The sequence below is a fragment of the Dendrobium catenatum genome, unplaced genomic scaffold, assembly GCF_001605985.2.
Source record: "Dendrobium catenatum unplaced genomic scaffold, ASM160598v2 fragScaff_scaffold_645, whole genome shotgun sequence".
Lineage (NCBI taxonomy): Eukaryota > Viridiplantae > Streptophyta > Magnoliopsida > Asparagales > Orchidaceae > Dendrobium > Dendrobium catenatum.
Window position 1 is genome coordinate 160,579 of NW_021319107.1, and position 16,343 is coordinate 176,921.

Sequence of the window (16,343 nt, forward strand, 5' to 3'; positions counted from 1 at the left end):
TGTTACTGATTGAAGACTATAGATAATCTGGTAAGATTTCTAAATGGATAGAGTTGAATAATTCTTTCCAAGTTAGATCTTGGGGCGTGACAACTAATAACGAAGAGTTCTTTGAGGAATGAAACTGAAGAGATTAAATCAAACTCCCTGAGTGACTTAACCCTAAGCTAGGAGAGCTAAAACCTTTAAACGTCGACACCTTAACCCACCCCGATCCTAGTCTCCTCGAGGATAAGCTTTGGACAAAGTATGCCTGGATGATAGTAATGTGACCTCAAAAGGAGCTAATCGGACGTTGAACACTTTGGAATTTGAATTTGGAAGATCTGATTTAGTTATAACACCTACTGAGATGACTCCAGATAATTTTGATAATTCCTGATTTAATTTGGATATTCTGATTTAATTTTAGATAATTCTGATGGCGACTTAGATAATCTTGAGTTGGAAGTAAGTCATTCGAATTTATCACCGGAGTTTAGTGAAAACGGAACCCATGGATCTTAGGGTTGCAAACCAAACCTGAGTTCTTTTCGGAAGACTGTATTTTGAGTCTGAAAGTTTTAAAACCTGATTTGAACAAATGAGCCCCTCTTATATTCATTAGAGTCTAGCTTTGGAGCTGCTCATTTAAGAATTATATTTAGCAAAGTGTGTCATTCCCGATTTGACTTACCTCACTGCTCCTTGTACCAACTTTAATATTCGACAAAGCGTGAGCACCATACCGTCTGACGAATTTTGAGTTATCCCCTTATATATGAGTCAGGACCAATCATCCTATTTATTCCTGATTCTACTTTTTGCCCGTTATAGCCTCGCCCTACTTGATGAGGACCTCTCTGTCCTAGTTGGATTAATCTGTTCAATTACACGACCTCCACTAGGAGACTACCTACGATTTAACTGAGACTTCCCATAGAAGTACCCTGGTAGCTAAGAACGTCTTCATTACTCCTCCTACACCAGTTCCTTAGACCGAACACTTTTGACCTCTTTTGTGACTCGTCCACTGTTCTGCATCATGTTCGTGTGAGTTAGTTATGTTTGTGTGAGTGTTGTAGTCTGTTGTCTTCCTAATTTATCTGTTGTTTTAAACTTTTGTAAGCTCAATGAGTCTTGTCAATCATCTTGCACACTCGATCTCCTTGCATTTGCATCTACATGTCACCTTCAGGAGTTACTCAACGAAATTAAAAAAGGAAAATTGAACAAAGTAACACCCATTTTAAAATTATTGCTGATAATAAATAGGTTCAAAGAATTCAAAGTTGGAGACTTTGTGATGGTACGAGAAGTTGCATGCTCGAGGCACCGGACACATTTAAGATAATCTCAAAGGTTAATAGTAATGCCTACGTACTAGACCTCTCTTGAGGCTTATAACATGAATCCTACATTTAATATAGAAGACCTATTAGCCTTTGAAGGACCCGAATCTTAAACCCCAAAAATCCACTCAAATTAGCCTTGTGTGACCCCACATGGTGAGATCCCCAACCTAGCTCCACTCCCCAATTTACCTTACTCACCTATAGCGGAGAAGATCGAAGCATACTAGATGATGAGGTCATTTCACAAAGGAAAGTGGGCGCCGACGATACCGAGTTCATTGGAAAGGGACACCGGAGATAGAGGATACTTGGATTGACAGGGACGAGCTACAGAGCCTAAACCCAGATCTCCTAGAGTTGTACGAGGGCTCCATAGATATCTACTCGACGGGGTCGAGTTTTCTCCCACCTGGGGAGAATGATGAGGACATCGTCAGCATTTTCGACGCCGGAGATCGATGGTTACGAGCATGAGTTGTATTTTTCATTATTTTATGTAGTAATTTTATTTTTATTTATGTTTTTCCGTTTTTTGCCCTTATGGGTTATTTGGCCGCTATTGTATGCCCAAGGGGCATTTTAGTATTTTGCGTTCTTTGTCATTTTGAGGCCTATTTATATGGCCCTCTGCTTATGTAATAGTAGTTTTGGAGATGAAATGAAAATTAATTTGTGTTCTCTTTGTGAGTGCAAAACCTCCACGATCTCTTAGTGAGTTCGTAGGAGAAGCTAGATCTCTTTGTGAGTTCTAGGTTCTATTGTTATTCCATTTTTATCTTTTTTTTTTTAATTTTCTTGATCTCGTCGTCATCACGGTGGTTCGGATGAAAGCATTTGTGGAAGATTGGAATTCACTCTTTGGATCCCTAGATTTTTCCTACCTCTTCCCCTCCCTTGCTCTTGCCGCCGCCCCCTCCCTGGATTGCCCCGGCCGCCGGCCTGCAGCCCCAAACCGCCGGCCAGCAGCCACCGGCAGTCCTCCAGCCCACCGGCCATCCTCCCCCTTTGCCGCCGCCCCTTTCCCTTCCTGCAAATTCCAGCTTTGAAATTCAGCCATGATTCAAGAGTGTTTCCTAAAGGGTTTTCCTTAATTCAATCAATGGAATTAATGGGATTTTGAATTTCAGTTTCAGATCTGAAATTAGTGGGATTTTGAATTTCAGTTTCATATCTGAAATTCAACCGTGAGATCAAGATTGCTTCTTTAGGCGTTTCCTTAATTCATGCCATTGGATTAATTGGACTTGAATTTCGATTTTGAAATTCAAAATCACCCCAATTAATTGTCTGTAATTTAGGAAACTCTTTTGTGTTTAAAGCTGAAGTTATTCAGATTTTTATTCCAATCAATTGAATAATCAAGTGGGCCCCACCTCCTCAAAACCGAAACCCCTCTCTCCTCTAGCTTGGCCGGCCCACTCCATTCCCCTTTCTCTTTTAATTTCGCTTTTAATGCTCCCCAATTAAATCCCTAAATTAAGTTCAATTCAAATTCAAATTGGGATTGATTGAATCTACTCATTCCTAATTGAAATCATTGAATAGGCAAGCATTCAAACCCTGCTCCACCCCTTCCCTCACGTTTTCTTCCCAGGAAGGGATTCTCAATAGCTGTCCAATACTTACAGCAGAACGTTCTTGCTGTCCAACTTCCCTGAAAGGTCCTCCTGGCTGCCCAATATCCTATCAACATGGAAAGCGGCTGTCCCACCCCACGGGGTGCTGTTTGGTTTGTTGTTTGAAGAGTATCAGGTGCCCAAAAGGTCTTCTCAACCATCATTTGCTGCTGTCTACACATCCCCAGATGCTGGCCATCAACTTTGGCACGTCTTCCATTGTCGTGCCTTCTTCCAGAAGGCTCCTAGTGCCGTCCATATGCTTCCACCTGCAGAAATTAGCTGCCTAGCAATTTTGGTGAAGTTCCGACACTGTTGCCGTTGTCCATAAACTTCTAAATTGCTGTCCCAACTTCGGAGAACAAGGAGGTTGCTGTTTGGAAGTTTCCAACTACTGACTATTGCTTGATAATGTTGGCGTGATCGACGAGCAAAGATCAAAGAGACATTGGATCATCATCGGACGACCGTCATCCTCCACCACTCCGGCCACCTATCCAAGAACGACGATCTTAGGCTCCTTATTCCTCGAAGTGACCTCAGTTCTAATGTGGAGACTTTTCTTCCTCTAAAGCCTAGATTAGTTGAGCGTATGGGCTCCAAAGATGAAAGTTCTCATTATTAAATTGTGGATTCTTGTTTATTGTCGTAGAATACAATTAGTCTTTGTGTTTTCTTGAATTGTTTGATTAATTGAGTTCGCTCTTCTTTGCCTAAGCAAGTTAAAAGCAAGAATCCTAAGGATCAATAATTGTTATAAGTGGTAAATTTATTTTGGGATTATTTTGTTAAATTGTTCTCTTTAATTTTCTTAAAGTAACTCCATCGCATGTTTGTTTCACATCATATTTCTATATCGGAGAGCTGCAATGTTGTTGGAGTAAGACTTGGAGGTCTTCAATTGTACAAAGGATCTAGCAAAGCTAGAGGAAGAAAGACCAAGAAATCTATGGAGCTAGAAAAATCCATCCTTAGGTAGGGAGAAAATAAGAATTCCACCTCAAAGAAGGGGTGATGAATGGGAAACCAACCCGTTAAGAAAGAGAAAGTGAAGAACATCACTATCAAGAACAATATAAGTAGATGACACTCATCATAGGTTTGCAAGAACATCATCATCAAAATTCTAGAAAGATCTCTGGAAGCCTTTTTGAGATTTTCATGCATACAACTAATTCAAATCTGACTCAACAGCTAGTTTACTAATACTGACTTCTCTTCTTATTTTATTCTTGCGCCCATGATTAGATTGAAGTATTTGGATTTGAATAGCGGTTTGCAAAGATATAGTTAAGGTGTTATTTGGCATAAAATAATGGCTATGAGAGCAAGTGTGATTAAAGGATGTGGTTGCTAACAAAGACACTAGCAAAGCGCAAACTGCTGAACGATATTTGCAACACAAATGACAGTTGGCACAATCGCTTAAAGATAATTCATTCATGTAATTGTTTGTGCATAGAGGTCTTAAAAATAAATGGCATATACTTCAGCATAATGCCGTAAGGATAATTTAGTTACAAATAAAAAATAACCACCAAAGAGAGATGAAGAATAGAACATTGATCGGATATATGCTCTAAACCTAATTTATCAATATTTATAAGATTTAGGAATAGATTTGATAAGCAAGTCTTCAGAAATGCAAACTAACAAAGTAAAAAAGAGTGGTGGCTCTACCGTGACTAAAATTATTGAATGGTTTTACAAAAACCAAGTAGGAAAAGGAACCTTTAGGTGTGGTAATAAAGGATAGAATACATGTGCACACACAAGTAACTGCACTATGGGATTTTGTCAAAAGCTTCATAGTGAAATAATACTACTACTATCTATACTAATTCCTAAGATGAGATTCCAGCATTCAGTTCTGAGAGCTTACCAAAAACATGAGAATTGGAAACACTAGCAATCGGATCTAATAAAGTTTACCTAAGCCATACCTTTTCAGGCCAAAAGAAGATCAGTTATGAATCAATTAAGACATTACTGAAAGCCAATTAATCATGAGCTATGCTCAATTCAAATAACTAACCAAAGAAGATATATCTCAATTTCTTTAATAAAGCAATAGAAGGTGCTCCTGTCCATCTGTTAGTTGCATGAAACTGACGGGTTGAAATTTAAGGGGTTGTCATTCAGATATCAGTTTAAGATGTCAATATTATCTATCAAATAATATGTGTTTAGTTTAGTGTGACCAATAAAATACAGTGTATTTAGTTTCCATGTTCAAATACCCTAACAATAAACATCATGTATATATTTATTGTTTAATGATGTAAACAAACCAATTGACTTAAAATTTGCTAATAGAATAACATTACATAGCATGCCATTGAAGCAACCAATCTCTTACCCAGAACACAGAAAATGGCTACCCATATTGAAACCCATAGGTGTAACAAGAAGATTCTCATGCATAGTAACATATGCTGAAGAAAAGTGTGGGAAAGTAAAATCAAAATATAACCGATACAACATAATTACCTCTTTAGTGGTTAAAATGTTTGCACCCTTGATGTCTCGGTGAATGACTCCTTGCTCATGCAAATAAACCAAGCCTTCCAAAACCTGTTCATAGACAGCAGCATTTACTGAAAAACAGAAACAAGTAGCAGCATATTGAGCATATGAAGCACAAACCTGGGAAATATAAACAGGTACTAATGTCTCGGGAAAGGGTCCGAAGTTGCTGGGCTTGATGATGTTTGCAAGTGAACCATTTTCAACATACCTAGAGAGAAAGATCAAGCTTAAATAGCATGAACGCAAAAGACATTACTAAACAGAAAAATAAAATCCGAACCACGACAAAAATAGAAGATACTATGAACAAAAGGAGAAGTATTTTGAATTTACTCTAGAATGATATGCAGGTGAGTCTTCGTCTTTAATGATCCAAGGTACTTCACAATATTTTTGTGGTTAAGATTCTGCAGCAGGATGATGATGATGATGGTGATAATAATGAATATGATAAATATGACAAAAAATAGTATTGAGAGTACATTTGGACTAAGCATGAATGGTTACAATTGCCACGTAAAGAAATGATTTTGATAAATTAGAAAAACCTTCTGTGTGTGTATCAAGGTCCTGATTTAGAATAATTATTAAAGCTGCAGTAAAAAGAATAAATAATAAAGGAAAGATGGGTACTTAAAGCTCTCTTTTTCTTCAAAAAAAAAAATCATTTCCTTGGCCAAAATCAATAGATCTTAAATTAATTTGCTGCAAATTCTGATAAATGCATGGTTTTCCAGCCCTTCAAAACCCATGAGTAACTTTGAAATTAATCAACAAAAACTAGGCTAACGCAGACCCAAATCAACAAAAGCTAACCCGAACACAAAACTTTGAAAATAAACTCACAAAAATCAACAAAATGTCCTCTAAAGACCAAAAACAACAAATGATTTCTACCCTACACATCATGATTGCTTGATCTTAGACAAAAAGTTTATAGTTTCATGGCCTACTTTAGGTGTATATTAAATCGGTACTGTGAAACTAGCACAGAATAATATGATAAATTAAGCATGTGGTCTAGTTGCTTTGCCAAGTAGTTTGTAGATTCAGACAAGAACGAAATTTAAGATTCATAAACAAACGTCACGCATAGATTATGAAATGCAAGCAGATGTACCTTTAGCAGATCAATTTCTTGCTGACACGTGACGTAGCAATTGCAGGAATGACATAGCAAAAAGGGAGATAAAGTGTTAGATAGATGAGTAAAAGGCAATCCATACAAGCAAAATATTTAAGGAAACAAAAAAGAGTAACGCTTATTGAAATAATATCAAAAATGACGTAGTTGCACAAAACAAAAGGAACAAATCAATCATGTTGGTCGTCATATATTTGTAAGCACCTCCAACAAAGGAACCAGCAAAATCTGACATACTCCAGTCCATGTTCATACTGTTCAGCTCTCTTACGATCAAAAGTTCCAGATAATAATGCCAAAATAATCATCTCATAAAACTTAGGATAAATAAATAAAGAGATATGAAACTTAGTAACATTTGAAAAGTTTACAGTCAGGAAACTGATGAATATAACAATCTGATAGCATCAATCTAAACATTGCTGCATCTTATAAAAAAATATATGAAGATGCAGGCAAACAACTATCAAAATCACAAGGTTACCTTCGAGTCAGCGTGACTTTACATTAAATAAGTGGTTTGGTAAACTAGATCATACAAAACATGCTTTCAATAGTTCCAATCAGCAATCAATAACAGATTAGAAATGGTAATTTAGAACAAATTGTCATTTTTGGTCCTAAACCATGATGAGAAAGATTAAGATTTGATGTTAAATCTACAACTAAACATAAAACAAATACCAAAAACAAATGAAATGAATCCTTAAAGATAAACTGCAAGCAGAGCCAAATTAAATTTTTTAGTTGAGTCAAATTTGATGTAAGATAAGATGACATGTTCCATTAAAAATTTTATTCTAGAACTTTTAGGGAAGTTCAAATATAATATTACAATAGTAAGAAAACTTGGCAGTGAAGTGAAGAAGTATAAAAGGTTTTTAAGAAAAAGATATGTACTTTTAAAAAGTGACAAAAAAAATATTGTGGAGGCTTATAATGATTATAAGATGCTATAAGCCTTGTAAAAAGGAATGTAAGCAAATCAAAAGTTGTAGCTTTAGATGATTCATTACTCAGTAAGAAGAGAGAACAACAACAACAACAAGCATTTATCCAACTAGGTTGGGTCGGCTACATGAATCCCTTCTCTATCCTATTAAGAGTTGAATTCTCATTTAAATTTAATTAGAAAAAATTCATTTCTAATATTTTCTAGTCAAGTCTTTTTAGTTCTACCTCTACCTATCTTAATATAAGTCAAATCATATACATCTACTCTTCTATCCGAGTCATCTGAAGGCTAATGTTTTATGTGTCCAAACCATCTAAGATGACTCTCTCTAATCATATCAACCACTGAAGCTACTACAACGGCCATTTCACGTATATACTCGTTTTGCATTCTGTCTCTAAGAGTGAAGCCACTCATCCAATTGAGCATCCTCATCTCTGCAACACTTAATTTTATGATCTTTTAACGGCCAGTATTTTGTGTCACAAAGCATTATAGGTCTCACAACTATCTTATAGAATTTTCTCTTAAGTTTGAGGGGTACTTTTTTATCACACAACAGGACTAACGCATTCCTAGACTTCAGCCATACAACTTGAATTCTACTAAAAATATCTCCATCTATTTCACCATCACTTTGAATGATAGACCCAATATATATAAATTGTGTACTCTTATTAATGACTTGATTTCCCAAAGTTAAAATCCCCCACTAGATCTATTACTAATAAAATTTCACTCCATGTATTCGATTTTAGATCTACTCAAACGAAAACTTTTAAACCCTAAGGTTGACCTCCATAATTCAAGTTTTCCTTCAACTCCCCTTTAGTCTTATCAGCAAAAAGCATATTATAGGGCACATACTTTTGTAAATGTCTAGTAAGAACATCAATGACTAAAGCAAAAAAATATGAACTTAAAGTTGATCTTTGGTGTAATCCAGCTTAAAAAGAAAAATACTTAGTCAAATCACCTTCTGTTTGAACACAAGTAACAGCTCCTGCATACATATCCTTAATAACTTGAACATAAGCATTATTAGCTCTATTCTTCTCCATAACTCTCCAGAGCACTTCTCTTTGAACATATCATATGCTTTCTCCAAATCAATAAAGATCATATGTAGATCCTCTTTACTCTCTTTATACTAACCTCCTAATAAATGTATAGCTTCCATAGTAGACCTTCCCATCATGAATCAAAATTGATTTTGAGAAATATTAGTATCACATCGTAACCTAAGCTCAATAACTCTCTCCCATAATTTTAATATATGACATATTAACTTAATTCTTCTATAATTCGTACGCTACTGTGCATCACATTTATTCTTAAAAATAGAAATCAAAACACTCCTCCACTCATCTAGCATCATTTTAGTTCTCAAAATAATATTGAAAATTTTTATAAGTCAAGAAATTCTTTTATCTCCTAAGCATTTTCATACCTTTCTTGGAATATCATCAGGTCCAACAACTTTTTCACACTTCATTTTCTTTAAAGCCTCCTAAACTTTGATTTTACTAATACAATGAAATATATATATATATATATATATTCATTTAGGGTGTTAAGGTTACTATGGTCAATCCTAACATCACAATCTTCATTGAAAAACTTATCAAAATATCTCATCTACCTTTGTTGAATATCCTCTTCAAATAAAATCACTTTTTAAACTTCATTCTTAATGCACTTTACTTGAACTAAATTCTTACTCCACCTATCTCTTTGTTTGACAAACTTATACATACATCTTTCATCATCCTTAGTATCTAATCTATTATATAAATCATTAAAAGCTATATCATTTGCATAGCATATTGTTTTTTTAGATTCATTACGGGCTCCTTTATATATTTCCCAATTTTTTAAGTTTTTATATCCAAACAAAACTTTTTACTTTTTATATTTTCCTGCACATTTTGATTTCACCACCAATTATTTTACTATTATGGGTTTTTTCTTTTGATACTCTAAATACATCATTTGCAACATTATTAATATCACTGGCTACTTTTTTTATATAACTTTAAATTCCTCATGCACAGTTAAAAACTCAAGATCTTGAATCTTACTCTAAAAATATTTTTGCTGCTGATTTTTAAATGTCCTCATCTAATCCTATGATAATATTTTAGTTTATTTTTCATATTTCACTCCATCTTAAAGTCCAAAACTAATAAGTGATATTGGGTACATAAACTTATTCAAAATAACTTTACTATCTTTGCAATCTATTTTTTAGTAAGAAGACAAAACGATTTAGAAATAGGAAAGAAAAGAGATAAGTGATGACTTATAATCAAGTTAGTTACATAAGAAATGAAGATAGTACGATTTTAATTAAAGATGGGGGCATCGACGGATGTGGAACTACTACTAAGAAAATGATATCAGAATTTGAAGAAACAATTTTTAAAAAAGAGCATGATGAACAAAATAATAACTTATATTCTAAATAGATCCATAGAGTTACCTATAAAGAAGATGAATTAATATAAAACTTTATGTTTATGTGAGGTGTTTCTTAAAATTTGGAAAATTTAGAGGTTAGATATATTATCAGTTTGGTTAACAAATCTTTTTGACGAAATATTGAATATGAAAAGGATGTTAAATGAATGGATAAAAAAATATTTTGGTACAAATATTTAAGAACGTGGAAGAAGTTAATACAACAACAACAACAACATCAAGCCTTTATCCCACTACGTGGGGTCGGCTACATGAATCATTTTTCTCCATTGTGTTCGGTTAAAAGTCAAATTCTCATTTAATGGATTAAAAAAATACTTTGGCTCAAGATTATGGAAACTATATAAAAAACCAAACTTTGAAAGCTAACTATCATATCATGCATGTCATTATATTTAATTTAAATTTGAACTTAAACACATTTAAAATCTATCGTATCATGAACATCATTATTTTTAAATTTAAATATGACATATGATTGAAGTTCAAGCAAGTTAACCTCAACTCAAAATATTAAATTTTGATTTCAAACTGTACCAAGTTCAACTCCAGCAAAAAATGATATATTTTTTAGAGCACTTGAGCAAGCAAATTCTTCTAATTTAAAAAACAAAATTTCTCAATTTCTAAATTGATTATATACACACACACACATAACTGCAAATGTATGTATGAAATACAAATATATTATAAGATATATTATTTGTATAAATGAGAGAAGATACATGCATAAATGTATATTTCATATGAATCAGGTTAATCTTGAGCTGATTTAAAATAATTTTAAGCAAGCCCAATTTTAGTCAAAGCAAACTAATTTTGAATTCAAGTGTGGTTTATGCTTCTAATAAAATTGACAGGCCTTTAGATGATTCAATTTGAATATAACAATTATAATTAATATTTAAGTATCATATCACGCATGTTATCATGTTTAAATATGAATTCAAATTCAAAACTACATCTAGATTACCTCTACTAAGGGTGGGTTCCATAGGCGAGCGCTCTAGACTACTATCTCAGCAAGTACTATGTTAGACCGGCCCATCCTGGGCCGGCTGGACCGGTCCAACAGGGACCGGTCCGCTGCTACGCGAGGCGGACGCGAGAGACGGGCGGAAGCCGCGAATCCGCGTGAGCACGTGAGGGGGGTTTTAGGAGGGAAAATTTGAACGTGTAAGGCTCTTTTAGGAAGTTCGTAATGGTCCTTTATGATGAATTTTATATAAGGAGGAGTTTGGGGGGAGATTAGGTTATCTTGAATTTGAGTTTTCCCTTTGAGATCTAGTTTTTGTCTTGGGCTCTTGGCTTTGCCGGAGATCGTTGGAGAGTTCTTCCTTCCTCTCGAATTGAAGGAAAGTTGTATCTTGCAAGTGCTTTTAATCCTCTATTGAAATAAAAGTGTTTGCAATTATTTTTCCTACGTTTCTCCCACGTTTTCTCTCAGATTTTCTCTGGTTTGGGCTGTTTTCCTGCTGTGGACAGCAGTTTTTCTTTATTTGATACTTGATTTGGGTTAGGATTGCTTGTGAATACAAGCACTTCCTATCATACTACTTAGTCGGCGGGTACCCCAGGCAAGTGCACTCAAGAGGTTGTGTAATTTAAACGAGAATCTCAACCCTAAATCCCTCAATCAGTTTCAACAATTTAGAATCGAGGTCCAAGTTAAAGGGTTCTTTTAAGCAACTTGATATTAATCAAGTAACTTGCCGAATTCAATGCTTCATGTGACTTTTGTGCAAGTGAGTTTCAAGTTACAGGTGGTTCAAGCCAATTCAATTTTTAGTTACTTCTAGGACATCACTCAAGTTCGCATCATGACTTAATTAACCTAACTTAAGTGAATATGGGTGTCCACTAGCTTTTTATTTTTTTCTCCTCTAAGAAGAGGATAAAGATAAGAAAATCAAATATCAAGAAGTCCAATTAAGCATGGGTGCCTCAGTTTGCAATTGAATTGACGTAGAGAATCACATAATGTAGCATTCAATTTTTTTTTTAATGTGTGGGTATGGCACATCAAAACTAACATCTATAAATTCAATATTTTTCAATTTTCACTTCATTTTTGAATTTTCTTGCACAAGAATTTAAAGTAGTCCCTTATCTTTGTTTCCTTAGAGCTTTTCATCTTCCAGAATGAAGAAATTCAAGTGAGCCTCTTGGTTTATCAATCACCGATGAACTACTTAAGTGGTTCACTAACAAAGCTAACAAGAGGAAATCTTCGTCGACAAGATAGCTCCACTGAAGAAAATAATGTAGAAAAGACTAAAGAAAGCCATGAGAACTCGAGTTTTCAATTGGATAAGGCAACATCAAATGAAGTGAATATGTGGGAATAGATGGTGAAGGTTTTGAAAAATACCCAAAATAGTGAGAATAAGGTTACAACATCTCCGACTAAAAAGGAAGGTGGCGAACTCAAATTCAAGTGAACAAATTCTTTCATGTTTGACCTAATGTCTACTACCCAAGGAAATTTATGGGGAGACTTCTCAAGTTCTTACTGTCGCTATTGCTAAAATAAGGAGCAAGTTCCTTGAAGTTCCTCGAAGTTGCTAAGGGTGTGCATACTAACGCGATAGCTTCTAATGGGGCCTTGATGCATATTGGTGTTGTTGGTGACATGGAGACTACAATAGATGATGAACTTATCATAGATGCCAAAGAGATAATTATTAAAAAGCCAGGGCCTATCAAAGTTGTCAGTAATGTGGAGAAAAATGCTGAGATCGAGAGCAAGGAGGTTATTTAAGAAAATAAAGTTCTACCAGGATGGAAAGATAGACCTAAGAAAATTGAGTTTGATAAGATTTCTAACAAAGAGGAGTGTGAAGCTCTTGCAGCCGAGATGATGGAAGATTCTAAGGTGGCTATCCCAATGGATAAGTCGCCTAAGAAAGAGAACAAGTTAGAGATCTACAAACCATATTTCAAGAATTCTTAATCAAATTTGACTCATTGAAGAAACTGGAGATGAGCTTTAAGTTAGCAAGGAGATCTAGAAGACAGTTGAATGAGCAAATTAAAACAATTAATTGTTGAGTAAAAATTCATCAGGGCCAAATTTATCAGACAGATGAATGGAATCAACCCAACCAGAGGCAAATATGAACTTGCTCATCGAAAGTAGCCCAACCAAGCCACCAAAATAAAGTAATATTCAAGATCTAGAAGGAGAAGGCAAAAAGATTATGATTGAGTTCATCCTGTTGACGATCTTGTGAAACCACAAAAATGAATCGATTCATTGCTTGAGTCACGTTCATGCTTTGTCAGCTAATTCAAGGAGGTTATCCCCACTACTTAGTTGCCCTAAACACCACATAAAGTTGCTTGCTAGAAGAATTGTTTTGTCTCTTAACAATTTGTTCAAAAGAGTCTCTAGCTGGCCCGAGTCATCCTCTAGAGCAAGGATATGCACCTTAATTTTTTTCTTATATGCATTTTAATCTTTTGTCTAAAACTTTCGCAAAAGGAAAGAAAGTTGGTCAGAGTATTACTTTATCTTTTCTTGAACCGGATGTTGTACAAAGTTTATACTTAATAAAAACATGTTCATTTTTCTTATATTTTATCTATAGTTACAAAAAGAAAAAAAAAAAGAATTATGTGTATATCTTACTTCAATTAAAATTCTTCATATCTATTTAACTTGATTTGGTTAAAGTTGAACTTCAAGCAATAGTTGTCCTCTATGGTAAAATCCATTCTTCACCATGAAGTTGGCACATTGTCATGAAATTGAAAGCTTAACTAAAGAGTCAACAGGTTAAAGCAATTCAAAAGAGTTTTCGATGAACGTCATTTGAACTTGCCGGACACATTTTTGTTGATGATCAAATATTTAAGGGTATTTGGTTGTCAAATCAATAATCATGGTGAAGATTTTAAGAATCAACAACTTGAATTTATACAATGGTTTGGGTTTCAAGTCTACTTTCATATATATAGGAAATTCATTGAAGATGATGACTTGCGTGATGAAATATCTAATAAATTTTGGGAAGGCGTAGTAGAGTCTAAGTTCATTGACCAAGGTTAAGCATATTGGGAATTTTCTAGATAAGTTCAAGTAAAATAAATTTTAATAGAACTAGGGGAAACGGAATAAATAAAAATAATAATAAACGACAAAATAAAAATAGTATTTGAATTAATTTTATGCTAAACTAACATGTATTGTCATTCCAAAATGATCACTCCTGAAGATTTCTAGAAATAATACAACTCCAAATGAGGAGTTATGATAAAATTGTCTGATGATCAACATTTAAAACTAGGATTAACTCTTGATATTGTCACAACTTTTGGAATACTTCATATATGCACGATCTACTTATAATGCATTCATAAACAACTCTATGCCTTAAATTTCAACTCCTAGAATTTTATACGACCTTAACATTCAAATATAAGGATTTCATGTTGATGAAAGCCAATGAATTGTTAGGATTATTATTTTAATTTAAAAATATTAGGTCATTGATTCATAAAATCACATATCATTCATTTGAATAATAGAATAAATTTATTGTTTAGTTAAACAAATAATATGATATGCACAAGGCTGTAAAAAAGATACAAATTGTCATCAAATATACATTTCCATCATATGAAAGTTTTTTGCAGTAGTATCAGTTCATCTTCAGCCTCAATTTCTCTAATCCAACACACAAAAATAGATTGATGAAACACTAGAGGCAGTATGGCAATAATAATCTTAATATTCAGATTTATCATATCAAATTTGCTCACAAAAAGATATTGGTCTCCAATCCCCATAAAATGACTAAAATCAATAAAGACTCTGCAATTGAAGGTCATAGAGCACTTGGGATATTGGAATAAAATTCTACATTTTCTATAGCACTTGAGGTGATCTAAAATATGGCATATAACAAATTTAAGCAAGTTAATTTCTTAAAAAATAAAATCTTCAAATAACCAAAAAGGAAGAATACATGATATAAACTTTAAATTGTACAAAGACAAAGCATATATAGGAGATCTTCCACTTTATCTGCATAAAAAGGCAATGGTGAGCAGGTTTCAGAAGTAAAGAAATATCTGGCCCAATTCATGGCTTAAAAGAATCCTTTTTGCATGTTACAATTGCATGCCAAGTGACATTGCTATTATCTAGCCCTTCTTTTTTGTCGCATCACACTATCTGTGAATAAAAAGGGGCGTCGCCAATGCATTAGGCTCCCACAAAAGATCTTGAGAGCAAATCCTATATTCCAAAGAGGTTTTTTCCATGATTCGGACCTGTGAACGTTAATTAATGACGATACAACCTAAACCGTCACCCTAGCACTACCCTCTAATTGTTTTTGTTTAGACAAGATCGGGTAATTTATCCTAGCTATATGTGATCGGCTACACGAACCTCATTTTTCATTCAATCATTCTGAAACAAAAATCTCCGGTACTTTATCAACTAGAACTCAGGAAATTCCAATCATGCAAGAGATGGCGAGAACAAGTTACCATTATTATGTTAAGATCCTCCTGGGGAATATTCTCCAAGGAGACCTGCTTGATTGCAACAAAATCTCCATTTTTCAGGTCAAGCCCCTTATAAACGCGACCGTAGGCTCCCTTGCCAATCTCATCTCCAAGTTTCTAACAACAGACCATAATAATAACAAGAAGCCTTCAAAGAATCAGAATTCAACTAGACAGCTGGAAACAAAAAAAAAGCTCACATATTTGTCATAAAGGGTTTTCGATTTGTGGAATTGAGCGGTTGTGGGGCTCCGAGACATCTCCCGAACAGTCTCTTTGCCCCAGGAACCCTGGATTTATAATGCTTCCAGCCCTAGCGCATCACCAGATTAAACATAACTGGAAGCGAAGCACGTTTCAGATAAGCAAAAGAGGCGTCCAGATAAGAAAATAAATGGAATCTGGGCTTTTCTTCTTCAATCGCCGGAGAAGCGGAGGACTGGAACCTCAGTCGATCGGACTGCCAAGGACAAAAATTAGGGTGCGAAGCAAGCAGTGCCGGCGTTGATGATTCTAGGAAGCGAAAGTGTAATGAAAGCGTTCGAGCTCCGTTTTCCACCGAAATAGCGAGACGAGTCGGGTGGCAAGAACAGCGCTTGAAATTATTCCGTGAGGTGGTCGAGGTGGCTATGATGGCGTTGATGGCCGGTGGGTCTAGACAGCCGGGTGCTAAATCCAAAGCGCAATGGTGGGTCGTTAACGGGCGCGAAATGCTGTACTCGGTCCACGCCGGTCACAGATTCAAAGCACGACTCTGGAAGCCAGTT

General features: G+C 34.9%; 1 protein-coding gene across 1 annotated transcript in view; it reads right to left on the reverse strand.

Moving 5' to 3' along the window:
* The window catches only part of LOC110098740 (MAP3K epsilon protein kinase 1), an 84,962-nt gene extending 68,619 nt beyond the window's left edge, over window positions 1–16,343 (reverse strand). The window contains exons 1-6 of the mRNA XM_028695477.1: window positions 15,777–16,343; window positions 15,559–15,693; window positions 6,600–6,620; window positions 5,813–5,886; window positions 5,597–5,687; window positions 5,441–5,524 (exon numbers count right to left, since the gene is read on the reverse strand). Of these exons, the coding sequence (XP_028551310.1) occupies window positions 5,441–5,524; window positions 5,597–5,687; window positions 5,813–5,886; window positions 6,600–6,620; window positions 15,559–15,693; window positions 15,777–15,836 (465 nt within the window). The 5' untranslated portion in view covers window positions 15,837–16,343. The remainder of the gene's footprint in view (window positions 1–5,440; window positions 5,525–5,596; window positions 5,688–5,812; window positions 5,887–6,599; window positions 6,621–15,558; window positions 15,694–15,776) is intronic.